Source organism: Grammomys surdaster, unplaced genomic scaffold (genome assembly GCF_004785775.1).
Source record: "Grammomys surdaster isolate TR1022 unplaced genomic scaffold, NIH_TR_1.0 125789, whole genome shotgun sequence".
In the NCBI taxonomy this organism is placed as follows: Eukaryota; Metazoa; Chordata; class Mammalia; order Rodentia; family Muridae; genus Grammomys; species Grammomys surdaster.
This window is the reverse complement of record NW_021620620.1, coordinates 3,916,107-3,935,990: the sequence shown is the minus strand read 5'-3', so window position 1 is coordinate 3,935,990 and position 19,884 is coordinate 3,916,107. Positions and strand designations below refer to the sequence as shown.

At 43.7% G+C, this 19,884-nt stretch overlaps 1 protein-coding gene across 1 annotated transcript; it reads left to right on the top strand.

The window, feature by feature from the left end:
* Window positions 1-4,999: 4,999 nt before the first annotated feature.
* On the top strand, window positions 5,000-7,224 carry Fam170b (family with sequence similarity 170 member B). Its single transcript, XM_028789093.1, has 2 exons — window positions 5,000-5,114; window positions 6,241-7,224. The coding sequence occupies exons 1-2, from the start codon at window positions 5,000-5,002 to the stop codon at window positions 7,158-7,160; spliced, it is 1,035 nt and encodes a 344-aa protein (XP_028644926.1). The 3' UTR covers window positions 7,161-7,224.
* Window positions 7,225-19,884: the final 12,660 nt, after the last annotated feature.

Sequence of the window (19,884 nt, the reverse complement as noted above, 5' to 3'; positions counted from 1 at the left end):
AGAGACAGTCAGAGCTCCAAGAAAATGCTGTGCTGGGCCTTTTGGGGTTTTGCACACCACCCCTGCTGGCTGCCTCAGAGAAGCAAGGAGGTTCCTGGCAAGACCAAAGAACCAGCTGGAAAACTGTGGAGCTGAGGAGGGGGTAGGGATGGGATTGGAGAGGGCTGAGCGAAGCCCTTTTGGGTATTCTATGCTCAGTGTCTGTGTGGAGTAAGTGGAAGGCCCTTCCCAAGGACAGAAACAGTCCAGAGGTCCTGTGAGGGTGAAGCACAATCGCATGCTATTTGTAGGGTTTAAACAGCACAGGAAGCAACCTCCTGCACGGCATTATGACAACCTAGCAGAACAGCCTTGCCATACATATGCAAGGGAAAGAAACACTTCTGTAGTCCTTCCCACTGTGCCTCAACCTCCCTGTGAATAAGGAATGTGAACAGTGCCTACCTGTTGGGACCAGGGAGAGGATCTCAAAGGTCAAAGGTCATATGGAGATTCTGGAAAGAGGGAGGGTCTGACTAGGAAGTCTGGAAACCATTGTTTTGACTAGAAATTGGGCAACTGAAGGCAAAACCAGATATCTGTAAATCAAGGTATCCAATTGGCAGTTTGATATTTGAGATTAATGGCACTGATATTGCTGACAGGACACTGGATCTGAACAAAAAGTCACACAGCTGGGGTGCCAGAAGTGTCCTCTCAGCCTGTCCTGGAAAAGCATATGATCACTTGATTCTGAAATTGCCTAACAGAGCTAGGGATGCCCACCGTGAACCATCTCATCCAGGCATTATCAAACACTATAGGGAAAAATAAATGCCCACTGAATCTTTGTAGCTGGATAATAGAGTCCTCTAATATAAGGCACAACAAACATGTCCTCTTTCTGAGGGTGGAGAATTCAGTCAGGCGACTACCTGGACCACTCCACAGATGGACACCAAGATCATCTGAAGATACTCTGACTCTTGAATCTAGTGGTTGACAGATACTCACAGAGGCTAGTGTCTGGGGTATGTCTGTCTGGCCTTTCCATGTGGTCTGAGTGCTCTGGAATCATGGTGAACAAATGGAAAGGAGACTGGTTCAGGTAGAAAGAATCTAGCCACCTTCACTAGCCTAGCACTGGCAGTTGGGAAGCACCTGTCCTCCACACTGGACTGTCTGAGATAATTACAGAATCTGCCCTGGCCCAGGATGCAGGACCCTGTCACACTATGCAAGAAGATCGTGTGTGTGTGTGTGTGTGTGTGTGTGTGTGAAACTGATGTGACAACTGTGGTACTTGGAATGAAAAATGTTCCTGTAGTTTCATATACTCCAATACTTGACCCCAGTTGGTAGGGCTCTTCTCGGGGAGATGATAGAACTTTTGGAGGTTGTTTTAGGTTTTCTATTGCTCTGCTAAACACCATGGCCACAAGTAGCTTGGGGAGGAAAGTTCATTCTGCTTACACTACCACATCACAGTCCATCATAAAGGCACATTAAGGTAGGAACTCAAGGCCAAGACCTAGAGGTAGGAATTGAAGTAGGGACCATGGAGAAACACTGCCTATTAGCTTGCTCCTTGTCATGGTTTGAATATGCTTGGCCCAGGGAGTGGCACTATTTGGAGGTGTGGACTTGTTGGAGTAGGTCTGTCACTGTGGGTGTGGGCTTAAGACCCTCACCCTAGCTTTCTGGAAGTCAGTCTTCCACTAGCAGCCTTCAGATGAAGATGTAGAACTCTCAGCTCTGCCTGCACCATGCCTACCTAGATGCTGCCATACTTCCACCTTGATGACGATGGACTGAACCTCTGAACCTGTGAGCCAGCCCCAATTAAATGCTGTCCTTTATAAGACTTGCATTGGTCGTGATGTCTGATCACAGAAGTAAAATCCTAAGACACTCCTCATGGTTTGATCATCCTGCTTTGTTATACAACTCAGGACCACCATGTCCAGGGATCAGACTGCCCTCTGTGGGATGGCAGTCCCACATCTATCAGTCTGTCGTCAGTCAAGACAACACTCCATAGACTTGCCTACAGGCCAGTCTTATGGAGGAATTTTCTCACTTGTGGTGTTTTTCTCACCAAGTTGATAGAAAACTGGCCAACAATGAGGTGGAGCCTTGCTAGAGGAAGAGAGCGGGCCTGAGACTCTTACAGCATTGGTCTATTTCCTGTCCTTTTGCTTTGTTTCCCTGGTGTGTATGAAAATGTGATCAGCCAGCTGTAGCTGTTGTCACATCTTCAACTGCTTTGGACTCTGACCCTCTGGAACTATACACCAGAGCAAATCCTTTCTTCCCTGAGTTGTTTTTGGTCATGGTATTTTATCACAGCAACAGAAAAGTCAACTAGTGCACCATCTGTGGGAAAGTCAGTCTCCCACAATCCAACTAATTATTTGTTTCTGAGGAGGGCTGCTTTTGCTTGAGTCTTTTTTTCACATTCTCTTCGGGCCTTTATATATATGTTCAATACAGGATCTATTTGAGTCTTTTATGGAGAAGGGTACACATATAGTTTCTATACTGGTGAGATTATCACCAAATTTGAATGTTAATACATGCATCTCTCATTTTGAAATGGTGTTACATAGTTTGTTTGCATTGTGTTTTCTTTGACCATTTCTTTCTTTTGGTGGCTATCTGAATGTTTCCTGTTTTTTCTATCACTAGCCACAGCTGGAATCAGTGTTTCTCTGTGTGCCATTTTACATTATCCAGACGTGGCTCCTTCCCAGGACAGAGATGATAGTGATGTGTGCAGTGTAAAGCATGTCCATTGACATCTACCGAGTACTGGGTGGGTACAGCTGAACTTCTTTGAGAAACTTAAGTTTCTCTGTTAAGAGAGCTGTGGGGAAATTGTTCACTGGTCTTCACCAGCACTTGCTATCATCAGTCTTTCTCACTTTTGCCTCGTTTATAAGTGGAGACTGTGAGGCACTAGACAAGTGAGCTTTTAAGTTTCAGTTCCCTTATGATGGCTACAAGAAATGGCTTCTCAGACATCTCTTAGCTATCTAATTAATTGTGGAGGGGAATGCTTATTAATTTCCTTTACTTCTTTGTTTCATTTCACTAAGACAGAGAAATGCAAGTACAAACCAAAACTTTGGTTTTTGTTTTCATGGTTTTTTTTTTTGAGACTAGATCTCACAGTGCATTCTAGGATAGTCTTCAATTTAAGATTTGACCAACCTCTCTCCAGGGTGGGGACTCCAAGTAGCACCACCTAGCACTGTGAATGATAAACAAGATTTGATAACACACTGACACAACAAAGACCCAGAAAGGGTCCATCCAGATGGCTCGGTGGATAAAGGCAACTGCTACCAAGTCTGACAACCTGAATCTAATCCCCAGGACCCACCAGGTAGAAGGAGAGAACAGATTTCTCTAAGTTATCCTCTGACTTCCACACACACATTATGACACATGTGTACCCCTTTCCATGCTCCCCACTTGCAATAAACAAACAAAATATAATAAAAATTTAAAAATAAAAAGACCCTTCGTGCTTGCATAGACAGATACCACTTAGTAAAGCCACCCTAAAATTTCATAGAAGTTATTTTACTCTCTACACAGTTATTGCTAAAATGTAACCTCAAGCTATTTGAAAATATTCCAGTTGTCTCACGCGAGGTGAGATCAGAGTTCATCTTTTTATACTACTGAATACAAAATGTTCAGGGTCATTTACTGGCTGAGTATTCTGTTTCCCCAAGACATTTGTTATTTGCATTATCCCTTAAATGGTCTAACTTCCCTCTAACATCGATCCAAATTTTGTACTGGCACCCTTGGTTTTTGTTTCTATTTAATTATTATTATTTTTTAACAAGGAATGCCTTTGTGTTTATATGGAAAGAAAGGGCACACAGTTTCCTCTTCCAAGTGTGAACAATGGTTCTCTGTTGCTGCAGGTAGGACTTTCCAAGGCTCAGTAGAGCTCCCTAGGATAGGTCTTTGTGTAGTAGCTTTACCTTCTGGGTGGAAGATGTTTGCTTGTTGGGTGGAAGGTGTTAGGGTTGCTTTGGGAACATTGGGGTTCTCATAAACCCATCACTTTTTATAACTGTTGAGAATTTAGAAATCAAGGGACTAAAGCTGGCGACACAGAGAAGCAGTCAGCTTGATGCAGGAAGTGTATGAAAACTATGCAAATGTATGTACATGATAGGAAATGCTGCAGGAGAGAGAGGTGGCTAGCCAGACTTGTGCTAGGCTGATTGTATAAGTTGAGGAGAAGGTGGTTCTCAAAGTCCTTATGTGAGAGGGTCTAGCAATGTCTGGGAACTACAGGGCTTTGGGGTATAGGGAGTAGAGAGCCAGAGGAGGTAGGTTATAGCCTTATTAACTAAATGTAGTCACTGTTTATTCACTGACTTGGCAAGTACTTCTATAGCAGTGGTTGATATGTTGAATAGTGCTTAAGTATAAGCCATATAGTGAGAAAGATGAAGGACATCTCTATTCTTTTAGAGATTGCATTTGAAGAGAGACTGGATCTGTCTGGTGTGGTATCCATCTTACCACTCAGGACACGAAGGTGGGGTAATGGGTACTTTGAGACCAGTGTGGGTTGGTGCAAGGTTGACCTCAGCTACATGAGGAGATACTGTCTCCAAAAAACAAACAGGGAAGATAATTGTGTGTGAATACGTATAGCTGATGCTGTTAAAACAAAACAAAACAAAAGTCTTTATTTTTGTACACATACTTGAGAGCATGTGCCTGGGTTTTTGTGTTTGTGTTCCTGAGAAGAAACTGAGGAGAAAAGGTCACAGAGGAAAATAAACTCACACTGGGACCCTTTCCTGGTAACCTGGCAGGGACTTTTAGCCTGGCCAAGGGTCACAGAACACACCCGTGTCACTGATGACATCACAGAATAAAGCCAGGATCCTAGTGACCATGTGGCCACTCAGGCTGGGGCTGGCTGGAGGACTTCAGCACAGCCCACACCAGCTCTCACTAAGATTCAGGGTGCTGGTTTGAAGTCATGAAACGCCATCTCATGGAGCACAGGGGAGAACAGACACCAATCAATGGGACCGCCGTGGGCATGGCCAGCCCAGACACCGCAGAGGAGAGCACAGGAGTGTGCTGGCCAGGTGGTCAATAGATGGGGAAAGGGATCAAAGGGGTGTGTTGATCACACAAAGCAGATGAGAAAAGTGGTCTTTGGGGGAAGCTGGTACTTATTATGCTGTTGTGCATCTATAGGGCTATTTCAGGAGATATGTAGACAAGAATGAGACCTTTATTGATTTTGATGTGTGCTTAAAGAAAAAATAATGTTAATCCTGTAAGATCTGTAGTAACATAAACACTCCTTTATAGTTCATGGACACTTGCTATCTAGAATGCCAACTCATTGGATACCAAGGTGTGTCTGCAGGCAGCACTTTAGAAGATCTGCTCTTGAAGTCAAGGGGCTCTATTTGTTATGCAGATTCTCTGCCTCAGTTTCCTTGGTGGGATGAAAATCATGAGAGTGAAATTTCTTAGGCTTGCTGTGAATCTTAAAGGAATGAAGACATAGTACACTCTTACATGGTGACAGGGACACAACAAGTTTCCAAGGAGTGGATGAGAGGCCACCCGAGATAGAGATAAGTCACAAACAGAGATGGAGAAGCTGGGGTGTCACTACTCCATAGCTCTGTTCCATTCTTGGTTTTCAAGTGTGTTTTGTTGAACTGATGTCTGCACAGTATGTGATGTGTACAGTGGAAGGAACTGTGACACTGTTTATGTGACAGTCACAGCCAAAGCACAGACTATTATCATCACCCCCAAGAGTTCCCTAAGGCTCCTTTATGTCCTGCTTATCCCTCCAGCTCTTGGTAACTGTTCTGTCCCTACAGATTTGCTTTTTCTAGAATGCCTTCTAAGTGAGATCAGGTGATGGCTTCTTTCATTTAGCAGGTGCATTACTTTTTGTGTCTGTTCTGCACACATTCCTTGTTTATTTTAATCCATGAATACAATTGCATTCTGTGGTTGCACCACAATCTACTTTCCAGTTTATCAGGTGTTGGCTTTTTACACTTCAGTTGATAACATTTACACATTGTTTTATCCTTATCTCCCTGTGAGATAGTTTTATGGTCATCTCTGATGAATAACACACACCTTTCCAAAGCCGCCAGAGCCTGCATGGTTTTTTGTGATTTCTCAGGAAAGTTACGCTTGAAGCCTTTCTGAGCACACTGATGAAACTGTCCTTCCACTTCTCAGGGACCATGAAGAAGAATGAGTCATCTCCGCGGCCAGGGCCTGCCTTCCTCCCAGAGGACGACATCTATTTGGCAGCCCGGGCACAGGGCGTGCTGGGCTGGAGCAGCTCTCCATCATCCCAGTCGTCCTCTGAGTATCAGTCTTATTCTCAGTACCAGTCCTGGGACTCTAGCAAGTCCGAGGAGCAGCAGGAGACGCCACCTGAGAGCGTGTGCGCCCTGTATACCCACGTGCAGACCGTGCGTGGCGTGGCAGTGGCTTGGGAGACTGACGATGGCTTCGAGCCAGTCACCAGGAAACCCCTTATCCGGGAGGCCGAGTTCATCAAGCGTCAGCGGCGGAAAGGCTCCTCCTTCGAGATGGCCTCCAACACAGACCTGCGCTGGGAGCTGGAAGCCTGTAAGCACTACTGCCCTCAGACTGAGGACCCTGTGGACTGCTGCATGCAGGAGCTACGAGCACCACCAGACTGGCTGGTCACCACTAACCACGGCTTGCGCTGTGTGGCCTGCTGCAGAGTCTTCCCTACGCTGGAGGCGCTGCTGGATCACGCCCAGCATGGGATCCAAGATGGATTCAGCTGCCAAATATTCTTCGAAGAGATGCTGGAAAGGAAGCGGGCCCGGGATCAAAGGCAGGACCAGCAGCCTGTAGAGGAGGAGCAGAGCCCTTCGGACAGTAGTGAATGTACCAGGCTCCAAACCAAGGTGCTTCCCCGGCAGCAGCAGCAGCAGCAGCAGCAGCAGCAGCAGCAGCCGTCGCAGCAGCAGCCACAGCCGCAGCCGCAGACTCAGCCACAGCCACAGCCACAGCCACAGCCACAGTCACAGAAGCAGCAGCAGAGGCAGCAGCAGAGGCAGCAGCCGCCGCCACCGCAACAGCAGCAGAAACAACAGCCACTGCAGCAACAGGGAAAGTAGAGATCGGAGGTGAGCTGCCCGCCCTCCCTCCATCATTTTGGATTGCTGCTCCTTTTCCAGCCAGCCGGACCAGAGCCACCAGAGCAGGGGGAGAGGACCAGGGTGGTGGGGGGAAAGCCATCCATGTGGCATGTGGAGCAGCAAAGGTGGGCGGAGTGGGAGCCTTTCCCCAAGGCGGAGCATTTCCACTAGAGTCCATTTCAAAACCCGAATCCAAAGAAGAGGGCTTCAAGAGTTCCTGATGGTGGATGCAAGATGGGAACCAGGCAAGTGTGTGGCCACAGGGATTTGTATTTTTGCTGAAGGATCAGCAGCAGTCCACACTTGCTGTTCAAGTACAAGTGACTCACAGGGGAGCCAACTGCAAATGAAGCTTCGGCTCTATTTTTTTCATTGTTAGGAATCTGTCATATGCCCTAAATCTATGTCTTATGTTGTTGGGATTAAACTTGAATAAGACAAAATGGTACCCAATGTCTTGAGTGAACCATGCTACCAGGTTGGGTTTGTAAGTGGGTGGCTGTGTAGGTGAGCCATGCAGCTTCATAGAAACTGGTGCTTGGGAAGTCCTTCTTTCCTGTCCATTCAAACACATTTCAAATGTTATCAATCTGGTCCACACCCTCTTCCTAACCATTACAGAGAGCCGAGGGGAGCAAACAAAGACCTCAGCCAGGGTCACTGGGTTAGGAATATGGCTGAGGGAGCCTGTGTGAGTTGAGTAACCCTTAATAGAAATACCTGGAGTCCAGTCATTTCACACTCTTCCAGAAGCTGGACTACTTGCATATGCACAATGAGACATATTGGGAATATGATCTAAATGTAAACAAAATCCATTGATCTCATACATGCCCTATATGTTTACCCAGAAGGGATTCTACCTAACATCTTCACAGTGCCTGTTTTTCACTGTGCTCAATCCTCAGTATGTGGGATCAAGTGTGAAATCTTCTGCTTCTGACATATGCCAGTACTTAGAAGGCTTCAGACTGGCAGCTGGTCACAGCTTGTGTTTGTGTTCCTGGGAGTGGGGATGCTCAACCTGTACGCAAGCTCCATGGTGCACACGACAAAGTAAGTCGTAAAGCAAAGCGTTAATCTCATTCGGAAGGTTCAAGGACCCAAGAAGAGGGGCTCTAAGATAAGCCATTTGGTCAGAAGGTGCTCATACACCAAATAGGCCAGACAGAATACTATGAGGGTTTGCAAAGACAGCATTGCTGACACTGAGTTAAATGGTTCTTTGAGGAGGCCATGGGTATTCCCTCCTATGACAATAAAAGATACACACAGGTAGTAGCTGTGCCACAGTGGTAAGATTGCTCCTGGTTAAGAACGCATGAGCTAGGGAAAACGAGGGCCTTTGGAGGTAGAATGACTCAGTATGTACAGACACCTGCCATCCACTTGAGCCTGCAGCAGCGATGGAGGTAATGCTCTTCATGCTTTCAGTGAAGACATAGCACCTACCATGTGGCAGACACAGACTATGGACAGGAGAAAGAAGAGGATCAAAGAAATGAAAACAGAGGTGGGTATGGTTTAGGAAACCATATGGCCAGTGGGTGAACTGATTAAAATAATTGCAAAAATCTTTTCCCTGACCTGCAGGACACTGCCTCGGCACTATCTGCTTCTCTGGCTATGCTCTGGCTACACTGGCGTCTCTTAAAGTGTTAAGATTTCAAACCTTAGAGCTTTGGCACACATACTCAAGTGGGATGAAGTTCTTCCCTATCTTCTGGCCAACATGTTGCTCTTCTCTGGATTTTTCTCCACCATGTAACCTTAGCTTACACCTCATTCCATGTGCTGGTTTAAGGAAGCAAGTGACAAGATCAGCCCACGTCTTTAAAAGCACACTGTTGAATGAATGTAAGAATCGGGAACGTAGCAAAAGGAAAAAGAGGCGGGGAGATTTGTAAGCTAGGCAAGAGTCTAGGCCAAGGATGATGATGATCTAGTTGGGACGAGAGGAATGATTTCATTCAAGATGTATTTGAGGAATCAAGTATGAAGGTCTTGAGGACAAAGGAAAGTGTGTGCCAAGATAGAGTCGTCAGTTGATAGGAAATAATACTTGCTACCTGGTGGAAGATTGCAGTATGTTTAATGTGGACATATGTGCACATGTGGGTGGGTGTGAATGTGTTTGTGAGCATCCACATGTGTGTGCCTTACATGAGCATGTCTCTGCATGTGCATGGTTTGCATGTGGACGTAGTTCTGAGATACTGGTCACCTGGGACATGAGAATCTTAAACACTAAAGGTAAGATCAAGCAGTGATGTTGACTGTGAAGTGGTTTCTGAGTTAGACCAGGAGACAAGTCTGACTCAGAACCATAAATGAGGAGGCTAACAGAATTCCAACAGAAGCGGATGAAACTCTAGGGAGCTGGAGTGGAGTTGGACAGGATGGGCTGGGAAATAGAACTGAGTAGTCCGGGAAGATAGCTCAGCTTGGAACAAAAAGACCAAGAAATGGGGAGGGGATACTTCATAGGGTTATTCTTCTGAGCCAACTGATGTAAGGAAATGTGGTTCTCAGACAAGGGGAGCAGCGCCAACTGCTAGGGAAGTTGGGTGAGCTGAGGATGAAGCTACCATTTCCTTTGGGTTTTATGAAGCAGGCTCAGTGGCTGAGAAGAGCAGAGGTCAGATGGGCACTGGTCAGGTTTAGCCATGAGACAAATCTCTAGGGGCAAGTTTGAAACTACCTTGGTGGCAAAGAAATGATGGACCAAAAGGAAACTGAGAATGGAAGTAAGTGTGTATATTCTAATGAAAATAACCAGTGGAGGGGGAGAGAGAGAAATTGAAGATGAAGCCAGAGAAATCAAGAACTGAGGCAGAGAGGGGTGAAAAGAAAGAAAAAAAACTGACATGGAAATAAGCTTGTGTTCTGTTGCATGCAGATGGTAGTCAAGCAGGGCTTTCGAGAACAAGTCACAGAACCTGAGTTCTCACCCCTTGGAACTATCAAGGAGTCCTTGAATGTTCAACAAGTCAGACTGCATTTGTGAACGACACCAGTGAACATGGTGGAGGAAAGAGATGAGCAGTTTGGCTGGGGACAAGGGGTCCATGGAGTCTGACAGCTGGGGGAATTCAAGTGAAATTCAGAAGGTGGTGACTATGGTACCTGGCTAGTATCCACTGAGGGAGGTGACCTGGCATTTTCTTTGGGTGTGTGGTGGTGAATGTTAGAGCTAAAAGAATGGAGTTGGGGTTGAGGAAAGAGGAGGAGATTCATTTGGATGCTGAATAGTAAGCTTGAGAAGTATCTAGAAGGGTGCTGGTTTGAAAGGTGTGGGATGCCAAAGGGTGAAACTTAAGAGTGGAGATAAGTTATCATTACCTACTGTGTATGATTACCTGAGACCATGGTGTGTTCCATGGGCCTCACGTAGGATGTAGCCCCTCTAGCCCCTCTATGGGTTCAGAGAATCAGGCATGAGGATATCATCCATTTAAAAAGGCAGTCTGAATGTGCTTTGAAAGATGCTGCAGGATCCATGTTGTCTGTAGTCAGCTATTGGGCGTAGGAGGGGACTCAGTAGGTAGACTCTAAGCACACTCTAAGGAAAGAAGAGACTGTTGAGCTAGAAACACTAATGAGAAAGGAATATTTTTATGTGAAATTCAGTAGATGGTGATACTAAGGTCAGATACAGTAGCTCAAGTCTAGAGTTCCACCCTTCAAAGGCATGTTTACATGAGCTCTGATACTCTCAAGACTTTGTGTAAAGACTTCGTGTTGATGTCATAGCTCTATCCATACTAAGTCATGTACATTCTCTACAGCCCCACAAGATGTGGTTCCTAGCCTTAGTTCTCTTTTGTTGCTGAGTGACCCAAGACTTCATCAAGGTCTCATGGGTGCTGTGTGTAGCTTGGCTACAAACTGTATTCTAACCATACCACCAGGAATCCAGCTTGAATTGAAAGACAGATGAAGGTACCTGGGAAGGCATACATGTCTAGTCCCGCTGGCTGTGCTGATTTTAGATTAGATTAAATGCCAGCTGAAGAACAGAGAAGAGATGAAGAGGATGCTGGGCAAATGAAGGATGATGGGAATCTCAGGTAAGCAAATCTGGAAGGAGCTCTTTGGATGATGTGCATGGGAGAGAGGGTAAAATTATGCTTCTCACAGTGACTGGCTTCTAAAACATCTTTAGCTCAACAGCATTGGACATTCAGTTGTGGTTTAAATATCACTTTTCTGGGACCTCCACATAAGGCTAGTACCAGATGAAAAACCCTTCCCTAGTTTTCAAGGGACCACAAACATTTGTGGAGAATAGATCTCATTTCTTGCATGAAGCCGATAATAATAAAGCCTAGCAAGGATGGCATTAAAAGGCAAATGATGTATTAATCTCTCTCACACACACATGGTCATCAAATTTAACCAAGTTTAAAAGTATAATTCACCTTGACTGAGTTTCAGTTATCTTTTGGTAAGGATAGCTAAAAATATGACTTCTGGCAATCATATTGAAAGAACAATCCCATGATTCAATAAATATGAAGAGGACATATTGAGCCTGCACTCGCTCTAGGCCACACACTTCTCTGCTCTTCATGTCTCTCTATTTTTTATAATTCTTGTGCTTAAATCTGTATTAAAACCCTTTCCTACTAGACTCCAGTCTTGCTGCAAAAATATTATACAAACATGATAAGCAATAGCCAGTGATCCCCTGTATTTGTGATCAATTGCTTTTCAGATACGGACACCAAGCAAGGCAATTCAATTGGCTAAAATTAATCTTTCCAGCAAATGAAGCCAGACAACTAGATATCTGAAGGCAAGGAGTAGAATTGAGGAGCTGGAGAGATGGCTTAGCAGTTAAGAGCACTTATTGTTCATGTAGAGGACCCAGGTTCTCAGAACTCTCATGGCGACTTACAACTGCCTTTAACTCCAGGGGACCTGATGCTTCATTCTGGCCTCCATGAGCATCTGAACAAACATAGTGCATATACATACACTCAGGTACACACACATGCACATAAAAATAAATCTTTAAAACACAGAATGGAGTTGAATTCCTACCATGCTATAAAAATATATGCACACAGAGAGAAGAGAAAGAAAAGAGAAAAAGAGAGAGAATGGGAAAGACATTAACATATAAGCTAAAACTATAAAACTCAGATAGTTATACCTATAGTTATAAAATCATAGGTGTAAAATTTGAGACTTGAAAACTTTTGTACATGGAAATTTATTATGTGAATATTCAGAAGCAACATTACTCAGTATAAAAATGTGAAAATAACCATGTCCACCAAATGGTGAACAGATAAAACATACAGTATATATTTACACAATTGGATATTATTCAGCTATAAAATGTGTACTGATCTACCATATAAATAAATGAAACTTGAAAACCCTATGCAATGTGAAAAAAGCCAGCCACAAAGGCTACCTTATGTGCAACTCTGTACATATTAAATATTCAAAATATGTGCATTTACAGAGACAGTAAGCATATTAGAAATTGCCAAGCATTCAGCCAAGAGGATGCATGGGAGTGGGAACGACACTAACTTTTGCAGTGTTTCTTCTCAGAGTGATAAACACATTTCAAAATTAGAAATGAGTGCAAAGCTTTGTAACTGTAACAAGGCACTCAATTGTACACTTAAAAATTAAATTCTATGGCATATGGATTATATCTTAATAAACATGATAATAAGCACAACCACCATTGTGGATCAGCAAGGGGTCTTAATTCAGTGTAACTGGTGCCCTTACAAGGGGAAGTGAAGGCATAAAGCTGTATAGAGAAAGGCCACATGTATTAGTCAGCTATGCTCCTTTCCAGAATGGAAAGTATTGTTAGCTTTCTCTTACTATAACAAATATCTGGGGTAATCCAGTTTTGAAAACTGCTGAGGACCTACCTCATCTTGAGGAAGGGGTGTTTGGAAGTGGTGGAAGAAATGATTCAGAGTCAATGAAGGACTGCAAGCTTATAGCTCTGAAGTCTGCTTGGGATAGCTCTCTGCTCAAGATAGCTCTCTGCCTGAGATAATTCTCTCTTGCAGACTTAAGCTGATGCCTTTATTTTTTATAAGGTACTTTTTTTGGATTTGCTTATCAATTTAATCATTTACCCAAGGTTTCCTTTTGACTATTCCGTGAATATCAGTTTATAACCTTAACCCCTTGACCCTAAAGACAGGGCCACATGGCCGAAACTGCCAAGTTCTGATGTTTGCTGGGACTGGAACATGGCCCCCTTGTTCTATTACATTATCACCAGCTTTCTGTTTTTCCAACTCTTTCACTTCCTAAGCTTGACTGTCCTGGAACTTGCTCTGTAGACAGACCTTGAACTCAGAGATCTTCATTCTTACATTTTGCACAGTTGAGAAATCCTGTAAAGAGCAGCTCTTATATAGATTTATGTATTCCTGAGCTCATGTTTTCAGAGTTCTTTCCCACAGCCTTTAGCCCTGTCTTGAAGGTCACCGTGTTAACATTTTGCTGAGGAATGCCAGACACATTTTTGTTTCCTGGAATTGTGCTGTTTCAGATTATCATGGAGTCATTAGCAGAGAGAACATTTTCTGAAGGAGGAACATAAAGTAAAATATGTACAAACAAGCCTTACCCATACAGCAACCACCACACTCAAGAAGATCCACACTCTAGTGGCTCTGCTCCAGGGGCAGAAACCAAGCCACACCCTTCCTCACAGTTTTGAACATTTTAGTCAATTACATTGCTTGGTTCTGTTGCTTTTAGGCTGGTGGGACAGATCACTATGCTGGTGTGGACATATAGCAAAAGAAACTTGTTTGTCTGGTATCTGTGTAGGAAAAAGAGAAAAGAAGAAAACTAAATCTCAGAACTCCAGTAAGGACACACACTCAGGGATCTAATAAAATCTCCTCTCTCTCTCTCTCTCTCTCTCTCTCTCTCTCTCTCTCTCTCTCTCATGTTGTATATAGTATAAGTGGGTGGGTGTGCATGTTTATGAGTATGTACATGGGTGGGTGTGACTGTGGAGGTCAGAGGTCAACCTTAGATACCTTTCCTCAGGACCCCTTACTTCTTGTTTGTTGCTTTATTTTCTGAGACAGCATTTCTTACTGGGACCTGGGGCTTACTGATTCTCCTATTTCTACCTTCTTAGATCTGAAATCTTAAGTTTACACTACCATGCCCAGCTTTTCACATGGGTGCTGGTAATCAAACTAAGATGCTGTGATTGCATTGCAAGCACTTTACTTTCTGAGCCATTCCCTGACCTTGTAGTCTTACAGGTCCCACTACATTACAATGCTGACCTTTGGATCAGTTCTTTAATACACTGGCCTTGCAGAAGCATGTAAAGTCTACACTACTGAGGAGGATACTATCCTAGTTTGGGGGTTTCTATTGCTGTGAAGAGACACCCACTACAACTCTTATAAAGTATTTAATTGGGACGGGCTTATGGTTCAGAGGTTTAGTCCCTTATTGTCATGGCCAGATGCATAGTGGCATGCAGGCAGACATGGTGCTAGGGTGGTATCTGAGTTCTACATCTGGATCTGCAGGCAGCAGGAAGAGAATGACACACACTAACTAGGCCTGGCTTGAACTTCAAGTCCTCAAAGTCCACTCCCAGTGACATTTCTTCCAACAATGCTGTACCTACGCCAACATGTCCACACCTCCCAATAGTGCCCATCTCTATGAGCCTATAGGGCCATTTCCATTTAAACTACCACAGTGGGCATCTATAACCCAAGAGGAAGGTAGGCCTCAGAAGAAACAAACTGAATGAAAAAAAGAAGAAAGAGAAAAGGAAAGAACATGACTGTTTCCCGGTATGGTAGAGGAAAAAGTTTATTGTAGATAAAGGAAGAACATAAAGCATGGACAGGGACATCTGGGAGAGTCCAGAGTAGACATGATTAGGCTGAGCTGGGCCATGTGGGGGGAGGGGGAGGGGAAGGGAAGCAGAATAGAAGGAATCAGGTGCAGCAGCCAAGAGGCCAAAGGTACAAAGGGGGGCAGGTAGCCAAAATGTTTGGGTTATATAAGGAAGAGCCTCTGGGGTAAGGTCAGCCTAGCTTGCGCTGGTGAGTTTAGGACAGAGGGCGCAGTATGCCAGCCATAGCCTGTAACAGGTAGGGACTGAGGGATGCTGGGAGAAGCTGGATGCCTCCTTGATATGTAAATAAACACCTCAAACACTTAATATCCCAGATTTCTTGATCATATGAATGATAGGGGTTGATAAAATCTTCTATGACTACTTCCTGCTGACACTGGCACATTGTTGTTGGGGACCCAAAAAACTGAAATGTTGGCCAAGTCCAGGAAGAGCAGGCTGTTTTACTCACTACCCAGACTCTGCAGGACCCTCTGGGGCTAGGGATATGCAGGCAGCAGTTGGGGAAGTTTGTAGTCTTTAACTGATTAGAAATCTGCTGGAATAGATATATATTAGGGGCAGAAAAAAGGGAGTTTAGGGAAAAGTTTCAGGTGTACATTTGAAACTTTTAGCCTCATGGTCCTAGTAGTTGGGATAGGGGAGTCTCAAGACCAGGAAAAGGGACTAGACCTCAATTTCAGGAATAGGCAGGTTGGAAAACCGGTTGTGTTGATTGATAGAACTTATCTGGAGTTCATTTGACCCATGAGAGGGGGATTCCAGTTGATAGATGCCCTGAAGCTTATAAAACAGGTAAGTTTTGGATGCTAGCATTACCACTGCTGGTAATCTGTACTGAAATCCACATTGTAGAATGGGCAGCAGATTCACATATTTGAGTTATAGTAAAAGCTTTGGAACCCCCAAATAGTTTTGGTTGAAAGCATTAATACTTCATTCTCTATCCAGAAGACTAGGTGTATATAGACATGTTTTTAGCACAATGAGAGGGACTTTTAAGTCTACACATAGAAGACAACCAAAGGGAATTTAAAATCTGGAGCTTGTGACTATAATAATTGTAGTTAGTCCTTACTAGAGATGGTCTAACAGCTTCTCAGAACTCCACTGATTAATGTTAAACTCTGAACTTCAGAAGTCACAGTATAACAATAGCATAGGAAGGGAAAGAAATTTGAAACATTTTTCATGTTTTTATAGACCTTAAATCGCTTTTTAAAATTCAATTATTTACCATGAGACACAGGAGGTTGATTGATGACAGCAGTTATTATAACGCAAATTCATTTCAATAAGTGAAAGCAAAAAGTTACTTTGAAACCTGTCTTGTGAGTTTATGTCTTTTTAGAATCAGGTGGCAAGAAAAACTGTCTTTCTCATCTGGAGGCCTAGGGAAATGAGGTTTGTGACCTCATTCTTACACAGGAAGAGAACCTTGAAGGCTGCTGAAGCCTTGGTCTCCAATGTTAAACTGATACATTTGTCACTAGCCTAGTCATCACCATCATCATAGATCAGAGTAGGATAAATTTCACCTGAATAAGCAGGAAGTGCAGACTAAGCAGCTTCTGAATCTATTAAAAATGACAGAGACTTGTTGGCTACCTGGACAATCACCCTAGGTTCTTCTGTGTCGTTGAGGGCAGAGGTCTCTGACAGCATCATCTTAAGATGGTGAGGTCACATGGTATATACTCTTCAACCTTAGTAAAGATGGCTGCCAATCATGTGGCTGCCTACTTCTTGAAGGTCACCAGCCAAGATGGAGGAGAAACCCATGGTTACTGTTTTCCTAAACAAGAGTCAAATCTAAGTTACAAATACAGTATATTCTAGATGAGAGTTGAATCATATATATAGGATGTCGTAGCAAATTAAAATTCCTATGTATAGGCTTCAACTATAAACCTTTTGCTATAAGTTTAAAGTCAAACTTTGTTACTTACAGATTTTACGGATTCTTTAACCATACCCAATGAACTTACAAATCAATCCTGAGACAGAGTTTGCACAGTAGTCTTAAAGAATTTCTTGAGAGCAGAACACGGAAAAATTATAGATTTTAGACAAATAAGAGATTTTAGAGTGGAAAGCTGTAACAACTTAGAGATAAAAGAATTTGGGATCCTTTGTTCACACAGTGGCAGAAGTTGTTAGAATTCAGGACACTTTGTAACTCTGAGTGTGCTGTCTTTAGCCAGCAAGCTACACTGAGGCCAAGTCTGTTTTCAGCAAGACAGCAAGGCTTTAAGAAAAGCTCTGGCTCCAAGAAAGAAATTGAGTCCAAGGAGAAAGGGAAGAAGGGTCACAAATGGAACCAGGCTATAGGGAGGGTTAGTCAGCTAAAAGAAAGATCAGTGTAGTCAAAAGGACAAGAAGGAACAATCTTCATCCTAGGGAGATGGAACTCTCCACCCTAGTGAGGGCTCCAATATTGCAGAAGCCACAAGGACATAGAGAAATTGTGGGACTTACCTGGCAGCTCCTAGGAACAGTCAAGGAAACTTGCAAAGAATGAACCCGAGAGGGGACAGAAAAGATAAAGCAGGTAGCTTGGAGGGGAAGCAGACAAGGAAAGGTCACAAACCCAGAAGCCTGTAGGCAGATCCTAGGGGGAGGTGAGGAAGTCCCCAGAAAAAGCTGAGAGGAGCCATGAGGGAGCAGAAGACGTAAGTGTTGTGGTAACAAGAATTTCAATTAGGGTGACCCCCAACAGGACTGATAAACTTGTCAGAGAGAAATGTCTCAAGTCACAGAAGAGAGATGTGCCTTCCTGAGTGATGGGGGCCTAGTAAGGCAAGAAGAAGCTTCCTGGCACACCGGTGTGGCTTTTGTAGTAAAAATAGACAAAGCAGGGAGCTCCACAGTGACACCCAGTAGAAGGAGAGAGAGAGAGACAAGTGGTCAGAGCAGGTGGAGGATAAAACAGCTGGAGAGGTGCAAAGTAGTGTCATAGTAAGCAGAATTGCCCTTACTAAGGTGGTGGGGGCCCTGAAGGGCATAGCAGGGGGACAGGACACTTACTAAGTGGTCTCAGAGAGATGGATGGTTAGTTAAGGTGGAGGTAAGAAGTGTCTGAAGAGGCAGACTAGAGAATACAGTCAGTGACAAGAGCCGGCAGCAGCAAACCATCCATACATACCTTAGGAGAGTCAGACCAGCCACTTGGTTTGGAGTGGCCAAGTTCCTTGGAAGAGGGCTCGTTGGGTTTTGACACCAGAAGAATGAAAAAAGAAATAAAAAGGAAAGGAAAGGACATGCATGCTCCTGGTTATTGTCAGTCCCGCAAGACGAACATAAGTGGTCTATTAGAATTCCCAGAGCAGTGTTGAGTGTCCTCAAGTTTTGTCCTTTCTTAGGGTCAAGAACACACTTCCTAAAACTGTGCTGACTCAAGTTATTGCTGTTGACATGGTTAAAGCAACACCAGCACCGACATCCGACTTTATAGCCACAACTACAAACCAACAGGCTCATACATCAAACACACACAACTATAGTAACAAGAAGCCCAAACTAACAACATTAATTTTATATGATGGCGTGTGGAACTGGCTTGCCTCTTAGGTGAGATTAGGGTTGAACACAGCCAAGGGTGTTCTGGATACTGAGGCTGTCACTTCCAGCAGGGAGCTGATGGCTTCCAAGTACACAACTCCATTGGGCATCCTGCCTTCCTTCTTTGACCTCTGTTGCTTCCATAAGCCTTTTGGTCTGGAACTGCTCCAAGCTGATAGTCTTCACTTCTACATATGGATACTCAGAACTCCGCCTCAGCAAGTGTGCACCACTATGTCAGACGTGGTGAGATGTCTCAGTTTTCTGTTTTCTAACTATTAGGAGGCTAAGACAGGAACTTTATGATAGTCAAGTGCACATTTTGGATGTACAAAACCTAAGTCATCTATTGTGTGATAATATCTCTGAAATTGGAGGGAGGATTGAGTCCTCAATGGCAGCATGTGATAACTGACCTATGGAAATTTGCATGATATCTTAGAAGAGTATAGGATGCTTATAACCAACTATCAATAAAATAAAGGGGAGAATATCCTAAATAGTCTGTAAGCATTTTCGTGTGTATGTATGTGTGTGGCGCATATGTGTGAGTTTTGTTTACATGTGACACACATATGAGGGTGCACATATATTTATATATGTATATATATATGTATGTATACACATACATATATATATACATATGTATGTATACATATACGTGTGTGTGTGTGTGTGTGTGTGTGTAGGCTCAATGGTGACATCATTGTCTTCCTCAGTCATTCTTTCCATTGTATATTGAAGCCAGCCTTGTGTAGAACCTGAAGTTTTTCTTCTCTGCCTTCTCTGCCAGTTTTGGCTCATTAGCTTTTTCCAGCGATTTCCTGTCTCTGCCCACCTTGCAGTAGTTTTACAGACTACAGTGGGCTTCCACCCTGTTGGCTTTTATAGGGTCCTAGAGATCAGTATTTCAGCTTTCCGACTTACAGGGCTGGCCCCAGATCCTCTGAGCTATCTCCCTAGCACAAACATTTTTATTTATTTATTTATTTATTTATTCACAGAATTTTGTTTATTGCCTTGCTTGTTCTTTGACTATTTGTGTTTGTTGGGTTTTTTTTTATAATTTATTTTTCTCAAATCGTAATTCATTCACATAGGGGTTATAAACACAGAAAGGCAGGATATGGGGAAGGGAATGACACTGGGGTGTGGGTGTTCAGGGGGAATACAGATATCTTCAGAACAGGGTATCGGCTGGGTGGAGGTTCAGGGGACAGGTCACTATGACTCTGCCTATGACTTGCTTGTCCT

What these genes read in the sequence shown, in the direction of transcription:
- Fam170b (XM_028789093.1), top strand. Translation starts at nt 5,000, where the DNA reads ATGAAACGCCATCTCATGGAGCACAGGGGAGAACAGACACCAATCAAT. An exon ending in AGGAGTGTGCTGGCCAGGTG is followed by an intron (nt 5,115 to 6,240) that starts GTCAATAGATGG and finishes TCCACTTCTCAG; the next exon opens with GGACCATGAAGAAGAATGAG.